Source organism: Rhinatrema bivittatum, chromosome 7, assembly GCF_901001135.1.
Source record: "Rhinatrema bivittatum chromosome 7, aRhiBiv1.1, whole genome shotgun sequence".
Lineage (NCBI taxonomy): Eukaryota > Metazoa > Chordata > Amphibia > Gymnophiona > Rhinatrematidae > Rhinatrema > Rhinatrema bivittatum.
The window spans coordinates 98,232,545-98,257,759 of NC_042621.1; the positions used below are offsets into that span (position 1 = coordinate 98,232,545).

General features: G+C 44.5%; 1 protein-coding gene across 1 annotated transcript in view; it reads right to left on the reverse strand.

Moving 5' to 3' along the window:
• KCTD19 (potassium channel tetramerization domain containing 19) overlaps positions 1 to 25,215 on the reverse strand; it is a 487,519-nt gene that overhangs the window by 68,953 nt on the left and 393,351 nt on the right. The window contains exons 12-13 of the mRNA XM_029608784.1: positions 21,139 to 21,844; positions 7,740 to 7,916 (exon numbers count right to left, since the gene is read on the reverse strand). Of these exons, the coding sequence (XP_029464644.1) occupies positions 7,740 to 7,916; positions 21,139 to 21,844 (883 nt within the window). The remainder of the gene's footprint in view (positions 1 to 7,739; positions 7,917 to 21,138; positions 21,845 to 25,215) is intronic.

Consider the following 25,215-nt stretch of genomic DNA (forward strand, 5'->3'; position numbering starts at 1 on the left):
TTGCAGAAATACAATGGACCCTTTAATTCTATTGAGATGTGAAAGAACTTTTTCCCTTTTTATTGGGGTGCCCAGACCAGCTACATTCCATGAGATGTACTTTAAGGCGTTAGCCATAATTCCATAGTAATATGAGAGTGCAACCATCCCCATATAATATCTAGAAGACATTGTAATAATAATGGACCAGATATTAAGCTTTAGATTGTGACAGGTTGCTGGGACTATAATCAACATGATACCAACATTTCCTAGGTACATTAAACTTGTTAAAATAGCTGCACTTGCATGTTTACTTTTACCTCTTGGAGACAACTTGCTTTCCCACCCACATACCCTCCTCTCCTCCATCCCATAAAGAATCCCTAGCGCAGGAGGGAAAAAAACCATTCATCGGAGATCAGATTAGAGCACATAGGTGCCTTCCCTCCTTCACCACTACTCCCAAACCATGAGAACTTTGTCAAGTAAAGAGTTTAGGAATCCTTAAATGGGAGTTCCAGATTTGAAACTGAAACCATGGAACATCTATTGAATAGTTAGAACATCAATTGAATAGTTAGAAAAATGCAGTGAAGGTAGCTAGCCACCTCCCTTCAGGGAGGTTTTTCATTATTTCAAGCAATCCGTTATGAAAATTTGAAATTTCTGGGGACTGGTTTCACACTCATAAAGTCGTGCTGTCTTTTCCCATTCCAAGACTAGCCTGTTTAGGCTTCTGTAGTGAGACAGCCAATTTCAGGTAGATGATGGTGCACTTTCCTTGAGGAACTCCTCTGCTGCTTTCGGTGTCTCGAAGAATTTTATGCCATTCTCTTCCAGATTTTTAGTCGTGCCGGATAAAGTAGTGCAAATTGAAGCTGGAGATTCACCAGATTTGTGCAAATAGTAGAAAATGAACGCTGGTGCTGTGAAACTTTAGTAGAGAAATCCTAGAATATCAACTGGCGCTTCCCTTCATGTTGAAGCTCTTTTTTCTTGTGATAAGCTTGAAGGAGTTTCATTTTATGCGCATAGTCCAATATTTTTGCCACCATAAACTTTCGGTGTTTTTCTGTCCGATGATACATCCCTGACTCGATGGGCCCGATTTACTTTCAGGTTCCCCACTAAGTCTGGTAAACCTAGTTTTGCCGGAAGCCAGGTCTCAGATTAGGTAGGTTTGCCTCTACAATCTGCTCGGCGAATCCCACGAACCTTGAATTTGACCTCCTTAAACGGTTCACTGGATCTTCAGTTTTGGAGTCTTGTGCCACCACTGTTTTTTCTAAAGTCACCATCTTGACTTGCAGAGCTAAAGCATCATCCTCCACTATGCTCACCCGTCCTTCAACAATATCCATGCGAGAGTTGTAGTCTGCGAGCGAGCTTTTGACTTCGGTCAGTTGCGACGAAATTTCATCGAAACAAGAGTTTAACGCTGCCACAACTGCGGTGGTAATCGTTGCTACCACAGAGTCATTCCAGGCCCTGTCAGTCGAAGCTGGTTGTATTGCGACCATTTTGACTTCAGGTTTACACTGCTTGCCTTCATCTTTTCTGGTTGGGCGTATAGACATACCGTTGCATAAATAGATAAAATATCATCCAATCCAACTCTTTGTTCGACCTTGATTGAAGTATGTTGTTCAGGGGAGTGAAAGTCTCAAGATTTTCAGTTTTTAGAGGGATTTTCGGAGGGAAGGCACCTGGAGCGCGAGGCATCCACGTCCTCCCCTGCATCACGTGATCTCCAGCAGTGCATATTTATGTAATGTCACGGCCAGTTAAGTACCAAAGAAACTTAACAAACAAAAAAATAATTTTGGGCCACCCCATCCCCAAAATTCACTAACAATTATGTCCAGCATAGCATCTGATCCTCCCTCCCAAGCCCCACAAGACCCCAAAAGAATAAAAATAAGTTGCGGGCCAAGGTAGCCTGAGGAAGTTCCCCCACTCCCTCACGGATTTCCCAAAACTACACAGGTTCTGGGCTCTCTCCTAAATTCCACCCTTTACACTCACCTGCAACTCTCCTGCCCCACCCAGATTTACCCAAAACCCCCAATACTGCTGGGAGCATGGCACATTCATACTACTCTCAGTACCATTTTGATAACATATGCTTACCTGTGTGCTCTGAAGACAATGTGCTTTCAGTTGTATTGGGAGTTTTAAGGAGGTCCGATTGGGGTGGGAAGGTAAAGGTTGCAGGTGGGTGGGGGTTAAGAGGGGGTCTGGAGCCCTGTGCTTACTGGAAAACTAGGGGAGAGTGGAGCAGGGAGGCTCCATGGGCTACTATGACCCATAACCGATTGTTACTATGAAAGTAACAATCGGTATATAAAAATTAAAAAAATAAATAACATTTGTATTCTTTTGAGTGACTTGGGGGCAGGAAGGATTGGGTGCTTTGCCTGACATAATTTTTACAGCTTTTGGGGGTAGGTTATTGGGCCTGCTGGCCTGGAAGGTTTTTGATTTTTGTTGTTTTTCTTTAATATTTAACTAGCTAAATTTTCAGTACAGCCAGCTAAATTTAGATATCTGGGTATATATAAACTTTATAGGAAAATTAGTTCTTACCTGTTAATTTTCGTTCCTGTAGTACCACTGATCAGTCCAGACAGTGGGTTGAGCCTCCTTTCCAGCAGGTGGAGACAGACTAAAACTTGCAGGATGCCCTATATCAGGACAGAGCCTATCCTCTAACTCTTCAGTATAACGTATGTCAAAGCATAAAACAATAAACCCAAGAATAGGATCAAGCAAGTAACCGAAAAGCTCAACGGAGCAACCATAGATTAATGTAGAAGCATGGTATACCTATACGCTCTTGCATAAACTTGGTATAAAATAACCACCAAGGCTTCCGGTGTAAATGCTCAGTAATCTTGCACCAAGGAAAATATGAAAATCTGCAGAGCTGCAAAAAAAAAACAAGCTTCGAGAGGACAGAAGACAGACAGGGAAGGGCGTCTGGACTGATCCGTGGTACTACAGGAACGAAAATTAACAGGTAAGAACTAATTTTCCTTTCCTGTACGTACCCGGATCAGTCCAGACAGTGGGATGTACCAAAGCTTCCCTAAACTGGGTGGGACCGAGACAGTCCCGCTCGAAGCACTTGCCGCCCAAAGGAACTGAACACCGGAGTGTGTACATCCAAACGGTAGTGCCGAGCAAAAGTGTGCAGAGACGTCCAAGTGGCGGCCCTGCAAATCTCCTGCGGGGAGACAGATTGACTCTCCGCCCACGAAGTAGCCTGAGAACGCAGAGAATGGGCCTTCAGACCCTCAGGAAGCGGACGACCTTGACAAAGATACTAGGGATGTGAATCGTGTCCTCGATCGTCTTAACGATCGATTTCGGCTGGGAGGGGGAGGGAATCGTATTGTTGCCGTTTGGGGGGGTAAAATATCGTGAAAAATCGTGAAAAATCGTGAAAAATCGGAAAAATCTAAAATCGCAAAACCGGCACATTAAAACCCCCTAAAACCCACCCCCGACCCTTTAAATTAAATCCCCCACCCTCCCGAACCCCCCCCAAATGAGTTAAATAACCTGCGGGTCCAGCGGCGGTCCAGAACAGCAGCGGTCCGGAACGGGCTCCTGCTCCTGAATCTTGTTGTCTTCAGCCGGCGCCATTTTCCAAAATGGCACCGAAAAATGGCGGCGGCCATAGACGAACACGATTGGACGGCAGGAGGTCCTTCCGGACCCCCGCTGGACTTTTGGCAAGTCTCATGGGGGTCAGGAGGCCCCCCACAAGCTGGCCAAAAGTTCCTGGAGGTCCAGCGGGGGTCAGGGAGCGATTTCCCGCCGCGAATCGTTTTCGTACGGAAAATGGCGCCGGCAGGAGATCGACTGCAGGAGGTCGTTCAGCGAGGGTTCCGGCGCCTCGCTGAACAACCTCCTGCAGTCGATCTCCTGCCGGCGCCATTTTCCGTACGAAAACGATTCGCGGCGGGAAATCGCTCCCTGACCCCCGCTGGACCTCCAGGAACTTTGGCCAGCTTGTGGGGGGCCTCCTGACCCCCACGAGACTTGCCAAAAGTCCAGCGGGGGTCCGGAAGGACCTCCTGCCGTCCAATCGTGTTCGTCTATGGCCGCCGCCATTTTTCGGCGCCATTTTGGAAAATGGCGCCGGCTGAAGACAACAAGATTCAGGAGCAGGAGCCCGTTCCGGACCGCTGCCGTTCCGGACCGCCGCTGGACCCGCAGGTTATTTAACTCATTTGGGGGGGGTTCGGGAGGGTGGGGGATTTAATTTAAAGGGTCGGGGGTGGGTTTTAGGGGGTTTTAGTGTGCCGGCTCACGATTCTAACGATTTATAACGATAAATCGTTAGAATCTCTATTGTATTGTGTTCCATAACGGTTTAAGACGATATTAAAATTATCGGACGATAATTTTAATCGTCCTAAAATGATTCACATCCCTAAAAGATACGCCGAGGAAATGGCTTCCTTCAACCACCGCGCAATCGTGGTCTTAGAAGCCTGCTTACCACGGTTGGGACCACTCCAAAGGACGAAGAGATGGTCCGATACCCGGAAGTCATTGGTGACCTGGAGATAGCGAAGCAAGACTCGTTTCACATCTAGCCGACGAAGGTCGCCACCCGCCGTACTCGCAATCTCCTCCGGAGAGAACGCTGGGAGTTCGACCGACTGGTTGACATGAAAAGCGGAGACAACCTTAGGCAAGAAGGAAGGAACCGTCCTGAGAGAAACCCCGGAATCGGAGAAACGCAAGAAGGGCTCCCGACAGGACAGCGCCTGAAGCTCGGAAATACGGCGAGCAGAGGAAATAGAAACCAGAAAGACAGTCTTTAGAGTAAGATCTTTGAGCGTAGCATGGCGAAGAGGCTCGAAGGGAGCCGCACAGAGAGCACGAAGGACCAGGTTGAGACTCCACGACGGACACGTGGCCCGAGAGGGGGGGCGGAGGTGTCTAACGCCCCTCAGGAAACGAATCACGTCAGGGTGAGCTACTAAGGCATGACCATCCACCTGACCCAGGAGAGAGCCGAGCGCCGAGACTTGAACGCGTAGAGAACTGAAGGAGAGGCCCTTAGAGAGACCCTTCTGAAGAAAAGAAAGAATCAAAGGAATCGAGGCGGAGCGTGCAGGGTCACCCGCCTCCGTACACGTGGACTCAAAAACTTTCCAGATGCGCACATAGGCCAGAGAAGTCGACTGCTTCCGGGCTCGCAACAGGGTGGAGATGACCTCCTCCCTATAACCTTTGTGCCTCAGGCGACGCCGTTCAAAAGCCAGGCCACAAGACAGAAGCGATTGGCCTGGTCGAAAAATACAGGCCCCTGCCGGAGGAGACGAGGGAGATGACCGAGGAGCAGGGGCCCATCCACCGCTAGATTGATGAGATCTGCGAACCACGGCCTTCGCGGCCACTCGGAAGCGACGAGAATCACCGGTCCCCGGTGGAGCTCGATTCTCCTGAGAACTTTCCCCACCAGTGGCCACGGGGGAAACACGTACAGAAGGACGTCCGCTGGCCAAGGTAGAGCCAAAGCATCCACGCCCTCTGCGCCGTGCTCCCTCCAGCGGCTGAAGAACCGATTGGCCTTGGCATTGCGCAGAGTCGCCATGAGGTCGAGGTAAGGAAGACCCCACCTGTCCACTATCAGAGCCATGGCTGCGTCCGAGAGTTCCCACTCTCCTGGATCGAGCGGCTGAGGAAGTCGGCTTGAACATTGTCTTTTCCGGCGATGTGAGAAGCCGCAAGGCACTGTAGGTGACGCTCTGCCCAAGCGAGGAGACGGTTGGCTTCTAAGGCTACCAGGGGACTGCGAGTGCCCCCTTAGCGATTGATGTAGGTGACTGTGGTGGAGTTGTCGGACAGGACTTGTACCGCCTTGCCGCGGATCAGGGGAAGGAACTCCTGAAGGGCCAGGCGGACCGCCAAAGTTTCCAGTCGATTGATGTGCCAGCGAGACTGAGTCTGGGACCATGTCCCCTGGGTGGACTGAGAAAGGCAGACCGCACCCCAGCCCAACAGGCTGGCGTCCGTGGTTACTATCGTCCACTGTGGAGCTTGAAGAGGCATCCCTTGCAGGAGATGAGGAAGAGACAGCCACCACTGTAATTCGTCGGTAGTAGACTCCAAGAACGGAAGGACTACGTGGAACTGCTCCGACACTGGTTGCCAACGAGACAGCAAAGCTTTCTGTAATGGACACATATGAGCAAAGGCCCAGGGGACCAGATCGATGGTAGAAGCCATGGAGCCCAGGACTTGGAGATAATCCCAGGCTGTCGGGGAAGATAGCGCAATCAGATTCTGGACCTGATCGATCAGCTTGAGGGCTCGCGCCCGAGGTAAGAATACCTTGCCTACTCGGGTGTCGAAGTGTGCTCCCAGAAATTCCAACTCCTGGGAGGGCTGAAGCTTGCTCTTGGAAAAGTTCACTATCCACCCGAGAGAGGCAAGGAGCTCCAACACATCCAGGGAATGCCCCGAATGCTTCCTTTGGTGGAAACTTGACAGGGTTTCTGGAAGACTCGACACTGGACGTAATAAGTAGAGGAACACTCTTAGTATCTTTTATATCTGTAAAAGATATGTTTCGTCATGAAAAAATATTTTGGGAAATATCCTGTGGTTTTTCATGAAGCAGCAGTTAAGGTTTTTCCTGACTTAGCTCCAGCTACCCAAGCTAGACGTTGGGGTTTTTTAAACCTCAGACAAGAAGCTAGTGGCCTGGGCTATAGTGTGAAGATATTATTTCCTTGTAAATGTTTTCTTACGAAAGGCAATGAGTGCTATGTATTTTTCATTGTAGATCAGTTAAAAGAGTTCATAGAAGCGAGGAAATTGAACACACTTATTTAGTAAAAATGATGCTACTGTTAAGTGCACCAATAATGCATTAATATTACTTAAAGTTACCTTCTTAAAAGATTACATGTATTCCTACCCCCTTGATTAATGTTTATTATCTGCTGGGAGTGGGTCTTAACAAGGAAAAATGGTTAAGATAACTGATTACAATTTTTCTCTTTACCATTTTTGTAAAGTTTAATTATGCCTGGATGGAGATTAGATTGAAGATTTTGTTTTTCCTTTAAAATGGAGATAAGGAGAAATATATATATATTGTTATTCTGATTAAGTACACACTGTATTTCTGTATAAGCAAATATGATTTTTGTTTATGTTAAAAATGAATAAATAAAGAATTTAAAAAAACCCCAAAAAACAGAAAAGCACTAAAGAAGGCAGAAATTTCTTTCAGAGATCCTTTTTTTTTTTTTAAACAAAAACCAAAAGAAGTACTTGCTTGAGCCTAAAGAGAAAGAAGAGGCTGACTAGCCTACAGCAGAGAACCGAAGGGGAGATGCAGCTCCTGCTGGAGAAAGACGAATACTGAAGGGTTAGAGGATAGGCTCTGTCCTGATATAGGGCATCCTGCAAGTTTTAGTCTGTCTCCACCTGCTGGAAAGGAGGCTCAACCCACTGTCTGGACTGATCCGGGTACGTACAGGAAAGACCGGTTTAAAAATTATCCAAGTAATGTTACCTGGATAACTTCAGCTGAGTATATTCAACAGAGACTTAACCTGCTAAACATTCTTGTCACGTTATCCAGCTAACTTTAGCAGAATAACTTGTCCACTCACTGGCTTACTGAATATTGATCTCAGTATTGCAGGAGAATTCTGAAAAATAAATATGCTCTTACTTTCTTATCCATGTTTTATACAATTATTTTTACAATATAGATTTCTTACCTTTTAGATTTTGTTGGGTACCCAGACTGACCAGTTTTACAGTGTAAATGACACTGTCTTCAAAGAAAAGGCAAGAACCTTCAGCACCTACAAGTGAAGGATGTTCCACTTTAAGGATAAAGCCTGTGTTATCAAGTTCTTGTTCTATAAGACTGCTGCCTTCTATGCTTGTTTTTTCTGCAAGATAAGATAATTTAATTTCAAATCCATAAATAGGTAAAGCAAAGATGTTTACTTATAATAGGTGCTTTCAGAAGACAGCGGTTCACCACTCCCACAAGTGGATTAGATGACCATGCATGGTACAGAAAAATATATTTATTTCTAGACCAGAGCTGTCCAGAAAAGTCAAAAGGTCTTTACTGCGCAAGTGAAAGGAGTTTCAGTTAAGGATGTACAATCATTTTTAATGACTGTAATGAATTAGGCCATTTTTGGTTTGTTCTGAATAGAACAAACAGAAAATAGTGCTTTGGAAAGACCTGAAAATTTGGTAGTATTTTCTTATTTGTTGCATTTTTAAAAAGAAAACAAAAATGGGCTTCTGGGAGGACCAGGCCTTGGCATCAGGGGCGAGTCCTGAGGCCTGGTCTGGCACTGAGGCCTAGGCCTCGCCCTGGTGCCAGGGCCCAGTCTTGAGGCCTAGTCCTATCCTTCAGACCTAGGCCATCCCCGAGGCCTAGTCCCATTGCTGCAGTATAGGCAGAGCAAAAGAGCCAGGCCCTGAGTCCTGGTCCCATCGATGAAACCTAGGCCCAGTTCAGTGGCTTGGTCCCAGTGCGCAGAGGCCTTGTCCCAGTACTAAGGCTCGGCCCTGAAGCCTGGTCCCAGCACTGAGACATGACCATGAGGCCCAAGACCTGGTCCTGAGGCATCATCCTGGTGCTGGCATGTAGACCCAGCACTGATCACTGAACACCATGGCCCTGAGGATGGATCTTGTCACCAAGGCCTAGGTCCAGCACCAGGACCCAGCCATGAGGCCTGGTTCTATCACCAAGTCCTAGGCACAGCACTGGCTCAGTGCTGAAACCTAGATCTAGTATCAGGGATCAGACTTGACACCTGGTCCTGTCACTGAGGCCTAGGTTGAGATGTAGGCCTAGTGCCGAGGCCTGACCTGGAGGCCTAGTCCCATCAATGAGGCCAAGGTCCAGTGTTGGGCCAAGGTCCAGTGTTGGGCCTGGCCCTAAGGCCTGTTCTATCTCCAAGGCCTAACCCCAGTATCTTTTGGGCCAGTGGATGGACAGGTCTAGCATGAGAGGACGACGTGGGCTGATGGGACACATTGCATGCAGCAAGATATAGTGCCGGGTATAGTTGTAGTCATCCACAAATGGCAGAAATAGAGTCTGTAACCTCTACCCAGAATGACTGTACATAAGAACAGTTCTAGCACATATGCCTGTACATTCTCTCTTCCCCACAACTTTTCCAGCAACCTTTATCACTATAGCTAAACTTAGCAAAGAAAGCTGAAGTGCGGTACATACGATTCAGCAACTTTTATGATAATTCCTGCCCCTTACAACATATCATAATATTCCTAGATCTTCTCCAGATGGATTTTCAAATCTCTGCATCCCAATTTACATTCGAAACTGTATTCCTTTGCTATACCAGTTTTGGAGATGTTTCTTTCTCACTCAGTTCTGCCCTAATAGATTTATAAAGCAATGGTATCAAGCTCTTTGGCATCCCCCTTCCACACAACACCTCCTCCATTCCCCCACTCTCCTCCAGATCAGGATCTAGTGTGACTAAGAGCAGAATATCTTTGTGCAATTGCAGATAGAGATATCGTGTAGAAGAAAGGACCACATATTCGGCCACCAGCTCCGTGAACAATTCAACATTGCCATCATCAACCAATTGTCCCAGGTGTCTCAAGCCAGCTACAGCCCAGCTCTCCGTATCTAGAGAGAAGGTACACTTTGACAAACGCAGGTTCTGAACTATTTATGTCATATAAGATGTGGTCATATCTAAAGCCTTAATATCTTGCTGCACTACCCTCCATACCTGCAAAATATGTGCTATAATGGAATGCTCCCTTGAAATAGACCTGAGCTGGTTAGAGGGAAAAGATATTTGCAACAAGGAGGCCAAACTACACCCACTTGCTGCTACTCTTTTCATCCCCAACCAGGATAATGACTACTCATCGTTTATCCAGGCACAAATACAAACCATATGGCAGGCTCAATAATACCACTGGATCTCTGGGAGTCCCAGTACACCTGAATCACTATGCTTTACCAAGGTTTGATATTTAAATCTCGATGGGTGACCTTTCCATAGAAAGCTAATCACTGCTCCTCGAAGGAGTCAGAATGTCGCAGCTGGCAAGTCACATAGGGGGTGCATAAAGAGGTAAACCAATCTAGGAAGTATGGCCATTTTTATCAAATTCACTCTGCCCATCAGAGAAACTGGGAGATGTAGCCAGCTCCCTGAGTCTGTCTTAATTTTTGCCATTATTGGTAAATAATTATCATTATATAATTTAAAAAAATCTTTGCAGATCCAGATACCTAAATACTTAAAACTGGACTGAGCTCATTGAAACATTTCTGTCCCCTCAGTGTTCCTGTCCCCCCCACCAACATAATTTCTGACTTGGAATAGTTTATCTTGTATCCAAATAAGGAACCACAGTAGTCCAAAAGAGTCCTCAGCCCTGCTATAGATCATGGGAGATTTGTCAAATATAGAAGGGCATCATTCGCATACAACGAAATTTTATGAGTACCATTACCCATGTAAAACCCCTAGATCTCCTGAAAACTTCTCACTGCTTGGGCCAATGATTCAATTACCAGATCAAATAGCAGCGGAGACAGGGGACATCCCTGCCTCCTTCCCCTACCTATATTAAACAGTTCAGATATTCTCCCCCTGCCCCTCGTCACCATCCTAGCGGTGGGCCCTGTAAACAGTGCTCTGATCCAAGAGACAAAGCCTCTGGAATATGAAAGTGTTTTAATACTGAAAACATAAATGGTATCATATCTTCCATCCTTAACTGCAGGACCTTAGCCAAAATCATTACATCAGCATTAATTAAAGAAATCGGACTATAAGAAGCACACTCCATCGGGTCCTTGGCAGCTTTATAGATTAATACTATAAAAGCCTCTGTCAGTTTGCCGACCTCAGCCTCAGGAGTCCTCAAGTAATTATAAAGGGCACTCAAACAGGGTGTCAACACCTCTGCAAAATGCTTATAAAACTCAGCAGGAACACCTCAGGGCTGGACTATTCCCTCCTGCCAACGTTTTCATAGCCCATATTACTTCATCTGGAGTAATAGGTGTTATTAAAACTTCTGCATCCTATGCCGACATGTGCGGCAATCCCAAAGGCTCCACAAATGTTATATTCTCCTCCACAGGAGTCGGTTGTTCCTTATAAAAACTGGAAATATGGGATGCAAATATTTTGTTTATCTCCTGTGGTAGGTGTTTAATGTTCTCCTGTGCATCCCTTAGGCTAGGGATAAACTTTCTGATTTAGGCTTCAATATTTTCGCCAGTAATGAGCCTGCCTTGTTCACCCTTTCATAGTATCTTTGTTTTGAAAAACACATCGCCTTCTCTATTACCAAGGTCTGCAACTATTTCAGTTCATCCTTAGCCAGGGTGAGTTGCCTAAGTATTTTCCCAGAATCAATTTGCTTATGTGTCTTTTCCAAAGTTTTTATTTTAATCTCTGTCTCTGCTTGCCTCTGTTTTCTCTGGCAGTTAAGGTAATTAGCATGAGAAATACCCCCCCCCCCCCTCCCCGCACTACTGCCTGTGCCTTCAGCTCCTCCGATCACAAGGTGGGAATAAACTCCTCGGGTGGATTATGCAGATCAAAATCTTGAATAACCTTTTGAATCTTATTCCTAAATGCCTCCCCGTCCAGGAATGAAGCATTTATTCGCCAAGGTCTGAACAAACCCGGGTCTGCTGAGAAATGAAAATAATCAAAATTGCAAAATGATCTGATAATGTGCTGGTTAAAATGTTGGAATCCATCACTCTGGATGCCAATAAAACATTGCATAGGAAATAATCTATGTGATTATGTGTTTGATATCTAGGAGAGAAATAGGTATAATCCCTGGCATTTGGATTTCTCTCTCCAAACATCAGCTAATCCAAACGTTTGCAACATACTAAGAACCCCACTATTAGCTTCACCTCCCTGTCCACCAGTCTGCCTTCTATTCTTTGTCAGATCCACAGACACATTCCAATCTCCCCCTACACATAGCTCCGTAGTATCAAACTTCATCAGGACCTCACACAATTTATTATAATATTCTGCCTGGCCACTATTAGGACCATATACTGCCGCCAGTGTTATTCTTCTGCCAAATAAATTACCTTCCAATATCACATATCTGCCCTCTAGGTCACATCGGGATGCACATACCTGAAATAGGAGGTTTTTATGAATCAAAATAGCCACACCTTGGCAGTGTGATGAATTAATGCTGCATACACCTGCCCTACCCACATCCTCTTCAATTTCTCATGCTCTTTAGCAATCAAATAAGTTTCTTGGAAAAAGGCTATTAATGCCCTTTGATTTTTCAAAATTTGCAAGATTTGAGTCCTCTTTGCAAGTGAGCAGATTCCATGAACATAAAGGGAGATTATATTAAAATTAGTGCTCATCTATCTGTATAATAATATCTAATAAACAAAAAACATAATTTAATGTGTTCAAGCAACACCCAATCTCCTTCTATCCTCAAGCTCATCTGCAGTATTGTCAACTCATCTGTTACCAATAGTCACCTTTAGTGCTGGCTTTAAATTTTTTAACTCTTTTAACAACCCCAACACTAACTTGAACCCTCTTCCCCCATCACTTATTTCAACTCGAAACTAAACCTACCGCCCCCCACTCCCTTAACCCCCATCTCATCCCCCAAACACACCTTCCCCAATCACAACTCTCAGCCCTCATTCCACCTTCTCCCTCAAACACATACACCATTATTCCCCACTTACCTCCCCAGTCCTCCCACCAGACCCCTAACTTTAAGCTCTGATGACAAATAAATAAAAGACACATTGCTTCCATCAATATTATAAACCTCAAATTTAAAAAACAGCAATTCTTCCCTAAAAAGCATAATTTGATGATAACTCCCACCGGAGACCATATCTATGTCTGGAAGATACCCCCATCCACCAGAGCATTTAAAAACAAAAGCAAAAAATATATATATAAAAAAAAGATAGTCAATAAATGTTATTCTGATGGCCAAATTGTACTTGCTGTGTGGCACTGTGTGTTCCATCTGCCAGAATCTGACCTCCATGCCACTGCATATTAACTTTCAACTCTGGTAACACCTCAGTGGTGCCAGTAGATAATACTTATACTCTCTGGATCTCCACTGCAAAACTGTCCCCTCGCCCAGTTGGATAGGAAAAAAACATTCTAACTCACTCAGTGACTTTGATGGCGCATAACCGAGTTCTCCTCTCTGTCCGGCACTTCAACATTATACCGCCTGTGCTCCACCATCTCATCTGGCCACTTCGGGACTGCTTCAAAAGAGGGTCCCACATAGCACCACTGCCAACAACAAACAATCAAAATAAGATGAAATTGAAAAAAAATACAACACTCAAAAGGGGGTCTTCCATTTCTTGTTCAGCCGCTGATTTTGTATTTCACTTTTCACTGTCTTCCCTCCCCTGGCTTGCCAATATGTCTCCCACTCAAACCGCATCTGTCGCATCATCGTTTACCACCCAGCTCAGTCCTTCTGTGACCCTGCCTTGTTGCGATTGCTGAGAAATTTTTTTGCGGCTTCCACAGATCACCAGTTTGGAGTCAAACATCAGCGCGCTGGATACAAGAGTACGTACTGCAGGCCTTTCGATTGCAATGCTCTCTTTATCTCCTGAAACTCGGTTCTCTTTATTTGAATTTGCTGCAAGAAATCCTGGAATATGTAGAAGCGGCATCCATCATACATAAGCTCTTTCTCCTGTCTGGCCGTTAACACAATTCTAGCTTTATCCAAAAAATGATGAAACTGTATAATAATCACTCTAGGTCTTATCCCCAAAAGCGGAAGGAGGTGCCAAGGCCAATGCACTCTCTCAATTGTTCCCAGGCCCTGCTTCGTTTCCAGTTCAAGGGCCTCCGGGATCCATTTTGAAAAAAACTTCACAAGGTCTTTCCCCTCCAGCACCTCGGGCAGACCCACAATTCAGATATTCATGCGACATCCCCTATTTTCAATGTCGTCCAGCTTCTTGGCCAACATTGCATATTTTTTATCCAATGCCTCCACCCACACACGTATTTGGGCTTGCGCCATCTCTACTTCCTCCATTCTGCCTTCTACTTCATTCATGCCGGCCGTGTTTTCCTGAACCGATGACACCAGAGAGGCCACCTTTTCCACTACCACTGGTAGCTTAGAATTAATGTCTGAAAGTTGCTTCGAGACGCTCTCAAACATTTTTTGCAACATATCAGTTTGGCCCTGTGCCATCAGCAGAGCAGGCCACTCATTCTCCATATCCAAGTCCTCAGGTGGTGTCTCCTTTCCTGATCCTGACTTTGCAGCAGACTTCTGATTCTTAGTAGATTTCTCAGCCCACATAGCTGGTATTGATTTTGTAGACATTCTTAATCAAATTTCAGCAAGAAAAATGCTGCAGGAGTTCAGAATATTAACAAAATTAAGCCAAGTTGAAGGAGCTGAGCTCAAGCATGTCTGCTTCTCAGCACAACATCATGTAACCCCCCCTGAATATAACTCTTTTGACATGTAAGCAGAGCTAAACGATTCTTCAGAATCTTACAGAGTATGTACTGAACAGAATTTTGGAAGAATTCCAATCCTGAAGCTAATGACCCATGAAGCTAAAGTTCATCTTCTTAGACTTTGAGGCCAAAGAGATTTCCTGCTCCAAACCTTCTCAGCTTTGACTTAAGAGTAGATGGCACCAAAACAGGCTCCAAGTCCTGAGCCTATGGTGTCAATATGCTCAGCACTGATGATGAGATTCAAAGGGGCAAATAATTCTGTCCAAATCTGCCTTGAAGAATACTTATGAAAGTAACAGGGTCTGCCAAGTAAGAGAACCACCATCTTCCAATGCTCTTTAAGGAGCGCACCAAAGGCCATTAACTAGACCTTGCGATTGGAACTGAGACACATTAGCATTGGAGGCTGAGCTCATCTTCAGGTATAGCTGCTTTGGATGATACAAGGGTCCCTTGCACCTCTATGTTCTTATAGCTATATGCTGAAGAGGCACATAGATGCTTCAGAGCTTCTAGTCAAACCTGGCCCTCTGATTCTGTGCTCCAGTATCCAGAGCCATACTCTCTGCTTAAGCTGAGGGAGCAAAACTTGTTTTGGCTACTGGGTCTATGATCTGATTGAGGATCCAGAGAGGCTGAGGACCCCTTCAGCATGGCTTTTAATTTGGTGGATTCTGGGAATGCCTGGGACTGATATGGAAGGCAGTGACAGGAAAGAAGTTGAAAGTTCAGGTAAAAGACATGAGAGTGGTCAACTGATATTGGATTGAGAATAGGAATTTATATACTCTTCTACATAAAAGTAGAAGAATTACAACTGGGTAGACTGGCTGGGCCAATTTGTTCTTTCTCTGCCATTGATTACTATGTTACCATGTTTGAGCACAGCATTCAATGAATCTTTCTGGTCTATGCCATTCATTGACCTGGAGTTTTTCTTCTCAGTAAGATAAGCTTGCAGCCTGATCTTCTAGGCCTGGACAGCTCAGAACAATATCCATATATAGATACTATAATCCAAGATGATATGGGATCGATAATATGACGGGGTTCATCTGGCACGTCCTGAGGTGAGAAGGAGCGCGATAAGGCATCAGCCCGAGTGTTCTTTTCTCCTGGACGGTATTTCAGAAGGAAATCAAACCTGTTGAAAAACAAGGACCATCTTGCCTGATGGTGGTTGAGTCATTGAGCATGTTGAAGGTACTCTAGATTCTTGTGATCAGTGTAGACTACTATTTGGTGTTGTGGCCTTCTAGCCAGGGACGCCACTCTTCAAAAGCCAGTTTGATCATGAGGATTTCCTTGTCTCCTATCCCAAAGTTTCTCTCAGCAGGCGAGAATCGCCTAGAAAAGAAGGAGCAAGGATGGAGCACATTGGATTCGCTGTACTGACTTAGAACTGCCCCCACACCAACGTCAGATGCTTCAACCTCCAAGATGAAAGGACGGTGTGGGTCAGGGTGGCGGAAACACGGCTTCTTTTGAAAAGCCTCTTTAAGCGTCATGAAGGCTGAGATGGCTTCAGGAGACAAATTGGCAGGGTTGGCTCCCTTCTTGGTCATAGCAATCAGAGGGACTGTCAATGATGAGTAGTTTTTAATGAAGGATCGGTACTAATTGGTAAATCCTAAGAAGCGACGTAATGCCTTCAGGCCTGTGGGTTGAGGCCAGTCCCAGATACTCTCGTTTCTTGGGGTCCATTTGAAAACCGTTCTTCGAAACGATATATCCCAGGAAGAGTACAGCTTCTTTGTGAAATTCACACTTCTCAAGCTTAACGTAAAGGTGGTACTCACGCAGACATCTTAGGACTTTCTTAACATCCTCCTGGTGACTTGGCAGATCCTGAGAAAAGATCAGTATATCATCAAGATATACTACTACGCATTGATACAGTAAGTCCAATAAGATGTCGTTCATCATGTTTTGAAAGACTGCAGGTGCGTTACTTAAACTGAAGGGCATGATGAGGTATTCAAGTGTCCAGCAGGGGTGTTAAAAGTAGTCTTCCATTCGTCTCCTTCTCGAATACGCACCAAGTTGTAAGCTCCTTTTAGGTCCAATTTGGAGAATATTTTGGCCCCTTGGAGTCTATCGAACAGATCAGATATTAAGGGCAGGGGGTACCTGTCCTTGATGGCAATCTCGTTCAGACCCCTGTAGTCGATGCAGGGGCATAAGGTGCCATCCTTTTTTTCTACAAAAAAGAAGCCTGCACCAGCTGGGGATTTGGAAGGTCTGATAAATCCCTCTTGTAGATTTTCCTGTATGTAGGTGGACATAGCTTTGGTCTGAGCTACAGAAAGAGGGTAGACTCTTCCTTTGGGAGGTTCAGAGTTTGGCTTCAGATTTATGGCACAATCGAACTCTGTGTGAAGGAAGCACATCAGCTGCTTGCTTAGAGAAAACATCCTGAAAGGAGGCTTATTGTGGAGGTAAGCCAGGTAATGATGGAGTGGTAGGCATGCAGATGAGCGGTGAAACTTCAGCAAGATACCAACCATGACAGTCTGGTCCCCACCGGGACAGTTCCAAGGTAGCCCAATTAAATTGTGGCATATGGTCTTGAAACCACGGCAGACCCAACACCACCGGATGCATGGCTTTTTCCAACACTAGATAGGAAATAGATTCTGAGTGTAGGGCTCCAGTGCGCAGGCCAATGGCCTGGGTGATCAATGAAACTTCTCCAGGAAGTGGTTCTCCATGGATGGATGACAATAGCAGAGGCTTCTCTATTGGTGTGGTAGGAATCCTCAGATGTTCAATCAAGCGCTTCAGAATAAAATTACCTCCAGCACCGGAGTCAATGAGAGTGAGAGTCTGAAACTCGAGTCCTCCGCAAAGCAGAGATACAGATTAGGATAATGGAGGAGTAGGAGAGGTAAGGCCCAGGAGAAGTCCTCCTGCAGATCCCAGGCCTGTCAGTTTCCAGGACAAATGGGACAGGTTTGGACTGCGTGACCCGATTGGCCACAGTACATGCACAGGTCCATGCATTTGCAGTAACGTCTTTCCTTAGAGGTCAAATGGCTTCGGCCTAGTTGCATAGGCTCTTCCTCCTCTAGGGGTGCAGACAGTAAGCTGGAATCAATAGGCACAGGTTTTGGATGGTTAGCCCCCACTGTAGACTTTCGTGGACTCTTAGCCTAGAGTATGATCACGGATACGGCAGTGAGTCCCTGCTAGTTCCATCAGGGACTCAAAGGATTCAGGCAGATCGTGAGCCACTAGTTCGTCCTTTATGTGAGAGTTGAGACCCTCCATGAATTTGGCATGTAAGCATCCAGCGTCCCAATGCAGTTCGGATGCTAGAGTCTTAAATTCAATAGCAAAGTCTGTAAGTGGCTTGTTACCTTGCTGAAGGTTGAGCAAGGCAGATCCAGTGATGGTCTGGCGAGCTGGGTCATCAAACACAGACTTAAAAGGTTGTAGAAATCCTGATAGGTTATTCAGGATAGGATCTTCACATTCCCATAGCGGTGAAGCCCAGGCCAGGGCTCGTCCTTCAAGGAACGACAGGATGTAGGTGGTCTTTGAAGCCTCAGTGGGAAAGAGGATAGCTTGTAAGGCAAAATGCATGCTGCATTGATTGATGAACCCCCTGCACATCTTGGCTTCACCGTGAAGCGGGTAGGTGTAGATAAAGGCACACTGGTCTTAAGGGTTACCACTGGTGACAGCAACTCCTTCACAGGAGGAGCTGAGGAGTTCAGTTGAGTGTGTAACTGATTGAAGGCAGGAGCAACATTCTCCAAAGACTTTTGTTGTTCTGTAATCCGCTGGGCTAGGCCAGGAATGGCCTGCATGGCTGCGAGCTGAGCCGAGTCCATGGAGTTAGCAATCTATTGTGTTTGAGGCATTGTGGAACCTTGGTCGCAGTGGAGATGACCACGGCCACGGGGAGGAGTCCCGTGCGGAACCTGTTGCGATAGGCTGACACAGTTAGCAGACACAGAATGGATAGAGTATTTATTGTACTGCTGTAATAGATGGTAATGCAGGAAGGTAAGGCACTGATTCATGAGGTGCCAATACGCTCAACAGGCTCAGAAGCATTGTCTCACCCAGATGTTCATGATAGGCAGGAGCCCGCAGTGCAGGCGACGCTGCAGCTGGTGGGTGGAGTTGGAGCGCCGGCTCGTAGAGGTACTCACAGAGGCGTCTTCCTGATGGTAGAATGGTGGGACCAAAGGTCCGTGGTGCAGGATATGAAGTAGATAGGCCCTCGAGGAGCGAGTAACCAATGGTCCAATATCCTGGAAAGAATAAGAATAAGAGAAAAGACTCCCGAGGAGTGGTTGTGTAGGTTAGTGTAGGTTAGTGAGGACCCCGAAGGGAAGTAGGAAGCGAAAGACCCACGAGGAGCGGGTGTCTAGAGCTTCTGCTGGAGCGATGCCCTTTAGCGAATGAGGCGTCTAAGCTAGCAGCTTATAGCAGGCGAAGTCTTTGCTAACTCAGTTTGGTAGCGGAAGCGGAGGCTAGTTATACCCAGAGGTACTGATGTCATGCGGTGGGGCCGCCCCCGAGGTTCCCGCCATGACGTGTACTTGAGCGTCAGAGCTGTGCGCGCTCGTGCCCTAGGAGACCACGAGAGTGAGCATGGTGGATGGGGACGCCCATGCTGGTCTGAGAACACCAAGGCCCATGGCACTTGGCACCGGAGACAGCCATCTTGCCCAAAGAGAGGGAAAGGGGAGAAAAAGAGGTAAGGCAGAGTGGTCACAGCTGTCTGCGACCGACGGACGCAATACAGCCGTCTCTTCTCCAAGCTGAACAGCCCTAGCCTCTTCAGCCTTTCTTCATAGGGGAGCTGTTCCAATCCCTTTATCATTTTGGTTACCCTTCTCTGTAACTTCTCCATCACAACGATATGTTTTTTGAGATGCGGCGACCAGAATTGTACACAGTATTCAAGGTGCGGTCTCATCATGGAGCGATACAGAGGCATTATGACATTTTCCGTTTTATTCACCATTCCCTTTCTAATAATTCCCAACATTCTGTTTGCTTTTTTGACTGCCGCAGCACACTGAACCGACGATTTCAATGTGTTATCCACTATGACACCTAGATCTCTTTCTTGTGTGGTAGCATCTAATATGGAACCTAAAATTGTGTAACTATAGCATGGGTTATTTTTCCCTATATGTATTTATCACCTTGCACGTATCCATATTAAATTTCATCTGCCATTTCAATGCCCAGTTTTCCCATCTCACAAGATCTTCTGCTTGTGATTTAACTACTCTGAACAATTTTGTATCATCTGCAAATTTGATTACCTCATTCGTCATATTTCTTTCCAGATCATTTATAAATATATTGAAAAGTAAGGGTCCCCATACAGATCCCTGAGGCACTCCACTGCCCACTCCCTTCCACTGAGAAAATTGTCCATTTAATCCTACTCTCTATTTCCTGTCTTTTAGCCAGTTTGTAATCCAAGAAAGGACATCACCACCTATCCCATGACTTTTTACTTTTTCTAGAAGCCTCTCATGAGGAACTTTGTCAAACGCCTTCTGAAAATCCAAGTACACTACATCTACCAGTTCACCTTTATCCACATGTTTATTAACGCCTTCAAAAACGTGAAGCAGATTTGAGAGGCAAGACTTGCCTTGGGTAAAGCCATGCTGACTTTGTTCCATTAAACCATGCCTTTCTATATGTTCTGTGATTTTGATATTTAGAACACTTTCCATTATTTTTCCGGGCACTGAAGTCAGGCTAACTGGTCTGTAGTTTCCCGAATCGTCCCTGGAGCCCTTTTTAAATATTGGGGTTACATTAGCCCCAGAGGCGACAGTTTTAGTTCCTTGTAAACCAGTGTGATATGTATATTATACAGGAACATCGGTATATAAAAATTAAAAATAAATAAATAAATTAGCTATCCTCCCGTCTTCAGGTACAATGGGTGATTTTAATGATAGCTTACACATTTTTACTAATAGGTCTGATATTGCTGGTCATTGGGGTTAGGGTAGGTTCCAAATGGGCTGGAAGCCTCAGAATTAGGAGGATGCTGCCAAGAAAAAAAGATAAATATACTGACTCACATCAGTGTATCCAAGGGTTTCCCCTAAGCATATTGGGGACAATTTTCAAACTGTCCATATTCAGTCAAAGACTGCATGTACATTTTACCCATAACCTTTGTGCCAATTTCCAGAGCAAAAATATGCATGTACTTTCACTTTGAAACTTGGCATAGGTACCAGCTTTTTCTGTAGGTAGAAAAGTTCTTTAAAGATTTGAAAGTGCAATTTACACATACATTTTGACTCCCCCAATTTAAAAACACTTCTCAGGAATGTCTCCTCTTACAGTAGCTAGAAGTATGTGTCTTGTAGTATAGCATCCAAACTTATAGCTGCATTGAGAGCAGGCAGTTTCCAGACAACAGATTTACATGGGTAAAATGCTTTTTTGAAAATTGGCCTCCTTATGGTGCTACTGTACTTCATCTGCATTCTGATTATTAATTTCATGATGCAATCAGCTACTTTTCCTTGAGCTGTCTGTTACTCTTGGATCCTATCTATTCTATATTGTGTGATTACATGTGGCACCAATATTGTACTTATCTAACTGTTCTTACCATTTATCAGCAGATTATTGGTGAAAGCACAGAACAAATGTTTGCTTATCTCTTTTTGTTCTTGGTCACACCAGTTTTTCAGTGCTGCCATTTCCTTTATTGGATATTCTTCCTCTCCAAAGCAGTAGCTGGTTTTAACAGTATGACTTTGCTTAATACCTGGATAATACCATTTTAAAAAATGTTCCTGGGCACTGACTGAAGCTTGGGCTTTGTGCTTATTTTCCTGTGTTGCATTTCCTGTTTTCCAGAAAGAAATGTTGGTTTCACTCAGTTTGTCCTTGTCACTGAATGCTTTGTAGGAATAGTTACCCTGAAGATCAGAGCTGGTTGTGGGCACTTGCTGGATTGTAAATGCTTTAGAGTTCAACATGTCCCATTCCTTCACCAATGACATTAATTTATGCATTGGAGTGATTGTTGTTTCTTTGTATTCTGATATCCTGGTTTGCTCTGTCTTTGCTGCTCTCTTCCTTGGAGGGCTTAGTAAGAATTTAGAACATTTGGAACTAATATCCATCTCTGTGGACTCATTCCATCTCTCAGATTTTGGATTGCTACTTCTTTTTGTTCCTTTGGTAACTGAAATCATTTTGGTGTGATTTCCATTGTGTCCTTTCTTTTCTTGCCTGCGTGGAGTACTTTTGAGTTTTCTCCAACTATAGAGTTGGCATTCATTGAATTCTGTAGTATTATGTGATGGCTCCTGAGAAGAGAAAATAAAATTGTATTGCAGAAGTTGTTTCCAAGTTTTTCATTCTGGACCAACTTTTGATTTAAATCAAAATGCAAGTTAAAATACTGTACTTTTTAAAATTTAACACTGTTTTTTCTATAAAATCAGATTATATAGACTTAAGTAAAGATGTGAAAAATGGTTTGACAAAAATGTGGAGGAAGAGAGAAACTAGGAGAAAGCACCAGTGATGGAAAAGATGAAGGAGGAGGAGACAGAGAAGTCAGAGGAAATTATTCCACACCTGCCTGTACTGAATGCTGCTGAAGGATCTTGCATGCAGGACCATTAAAAAACAAAGTGTCAACAATTGCACCAATCAATAGTATTTAAAAATATAGATGTGCAAATGCGGATTACTCACAAATGTAATACACACATAAAAAGCCCTAATTATTAAACTGTTGTTTTAAAAATGATAAAAATAAAAAAAAATAGTAAAGATGAATGAACATGAGGTAATACTAACCAAACTATAGCAGGATGCTCTTCATTTTTGAAAAAGGATGGCATAGATCATCTTAAAAAGCACGATCACTGTGTGCTCTAAAGTTGTTCTCTTTTAGACTACTACTGGATTCATATGGCTATTTGTGCCTGCACACAGTGATCGTGCTTTTTAAGATCTTCTGTGCCATCCTTTTTCAAAAATGAAGAGCATCCTGCTATAGTTGTTTTATCATTTTTAAAACAACAGTTTAATAATTACGGCTTTTTATGTGTGTATTACATTTGTGAGTAATCAGCATTTGCAATATCTATATTTTTAAATACTATTGATTGGTGCGATTGTTGACACTTTGTTTTTTATTTGCTGATATATTAAGGAATATGACTAAGTGATTTCTACAGTTCACCATAAGGAATCCACCTATTTGACTACACTATAATTAATTATAGGTAAATTTTGCCACATTGTTTTGTATGTCATATTTTATATGTGTATCATTTTTTCTGGCATATATTTATGTTTTGATTTATGCTTTCCTCGTTTATTGTTTGGTCTGTTGGTATGTCAATCATTTGTATTTATTTTATTCATTTTTATATTAATGTCTGCATATTTTAATGTTTTATGTGTTACTTTTATCTGTTTATATTTACAATAGCCCCTGAAGCAGCTCACACATGAGCGAAACCCGGCCTGAGTTGGGCAGTTTGTAAAGATTGTGATAATAAAGAATCCCTGGTGTTTTTACCGATCCACTACTCTTTGGTTGCTACTTGCAATATTGGAGCGGTTTCCGATCTGTTTCTCTGGACAGTAACGTGCAGACTTCTAATGTAATTCACTACAAAAAAATGTGATACTGCTGTCCACTGGGGGATGACGGGTGTGTGTCTAGGGATGATGTCCCTAATTACCCATGGAGGAGAACAAATTTCAAAGCCATTTATGTAGTAACAATTTATTTTACCTGTAGAAATTAGGGCTTTAAAAATTGCCTAACCTGTCTGTGGATAAAAGTATGCGTGTTGTTGAACAACACGCATATTTTTACCTGTAGACTGCTCTGATGAACCCTGGAGTAAGGAGAGGGCAGAGGATTGTACAATGCACATAGGAGCCGATGTAATAAGGGGTGCTAAGCCTACCACAGGTTTTTACTTGCGTTTCAGCATGAGTTTTTTGGCGTCAACATAGCCCTGGTATGTAAAAGGGGCTTTACTGCCAAGAAAACCCACACTAAAAATCCCACGGCAGCCTTATTGCGGGTACATGCAAATTGCAGGGTAGTAGCCTAATTAGCTATTACCCTGCAATGCAAGGAGGAGTGCTAAGCAGGAGATTGTCTAGCACATCTCCTACTACCATGGGAAATTTAATGCCTGCTCAGAGGCAAGCATTAAACGTCCAGCAGCTGGCCTAACCAATGTTGCCTTCCCCAAAGGTCTGGTCTGACATGTCAAGCAATCTGGTCCGGGCTTGCGCCCAGGGGTCCTCTCAATTGTCCTCCTTCCTTCAGGATAAACTGTTTTCACCGGGATGTCAACCAGGTGCTATCATTCGGTGGGGGCATAAAGGTCTATATAAGTGGAAACAACTGAGGGCTGGGCATCAAATGATCTCATTTCCTGAATTGCAACGGGTTTACCAATTACCAGATTCCGATTTATTCGCATACCATCAGGTCCGGCATTATTTTCTCACAGCTCATTTAGGGTTAGAATTGAGCAAGGGAAAATCGCCACTGGAAAATTGGTGTTCTCAGACAGCTGGGGTTAAAAAAAAACCCCATTACCAAGATTCTCACCCTTTTAAAGGGGACGGTCAAGGGGAAAGCAGCATTCCAAAGGGCGTGGGAGAAGGACCTAGGGATGACTTTGGATGATGGGGAATGGTCCCAAATCTTCTGTGCTGTGAGCAGAAGCTCAGTATCCACCACTTTAAAGGAGAATGGGTACAAGGTTATGTACCGCTGGTATCTGACTCCAGCTAAACTAAGTAAAATGTTTCAGGGCATGCACAATTTCTGTTGGAAGGGCTGCGGTCAGGTCGGGACTTATCTGCACATGTGGTGGGGGTGTCCGTATGTTACCAGTTTGTGGGGGGTTATTATTGATTTTATTTATAAGGTCACTCACATTATGGTGCCCAAAGACCTTAAAGTTTGCCTCTTATATACCCACATTGAGGAGGGTGATACTCATACTCAGCGGTGGGTCCATCAGGTATTTACTGCTGTCAAATGTGAGCTAGCCCTATGGTGGCATAAAGCCGAAATCCCTTCCCTGACACAAGTATTAGGTAGATTAGATACTATATTCCTCATGGGAAAGCTAACCGCTATCTGAAATGATAGTCTCCATAGTTTTGAAAAAATATGGGGCCCCTATGTAAGCTGGAAGGCCGGTAATACACATCCTCTTGTCTGATGTATGTGATGTCTGCTATCAACAAAAGGTATATATCACAGGAAACCCCTCTAATCTGTTCTGGGTACGCCGAGGGAGGGGACCAGAGTTCTTTTCCGAGGTTTCCTTCCATTTCTCACTGTAGGCCCAATCTTGTTGGACTCCTGTATCTAGTCTACTTCCAGGTGAGACCCAACCAGGCAACCCGAATCAGCTCTAGTGGACACACCTGGGGGGGGTGGGGGGAAGAGATTTCTATATTTATATTTGTTTACTTCCATTTGCTTATAAAAGGAAACAAACACACACTATATAATGCAGATGGCAATGAAGATTAAGAGGTATTTGAGTAGATTCTTGGGTACTGCGGATATGGCCACTCCCACGGGGAGGAGCCCCGTGAGGAACCGCAGTACTAGGCTAGACTCTATACACTCAGACACAGAGAATTCATGTTTATTATACAGCTTGGTGGTTCTGCCCAG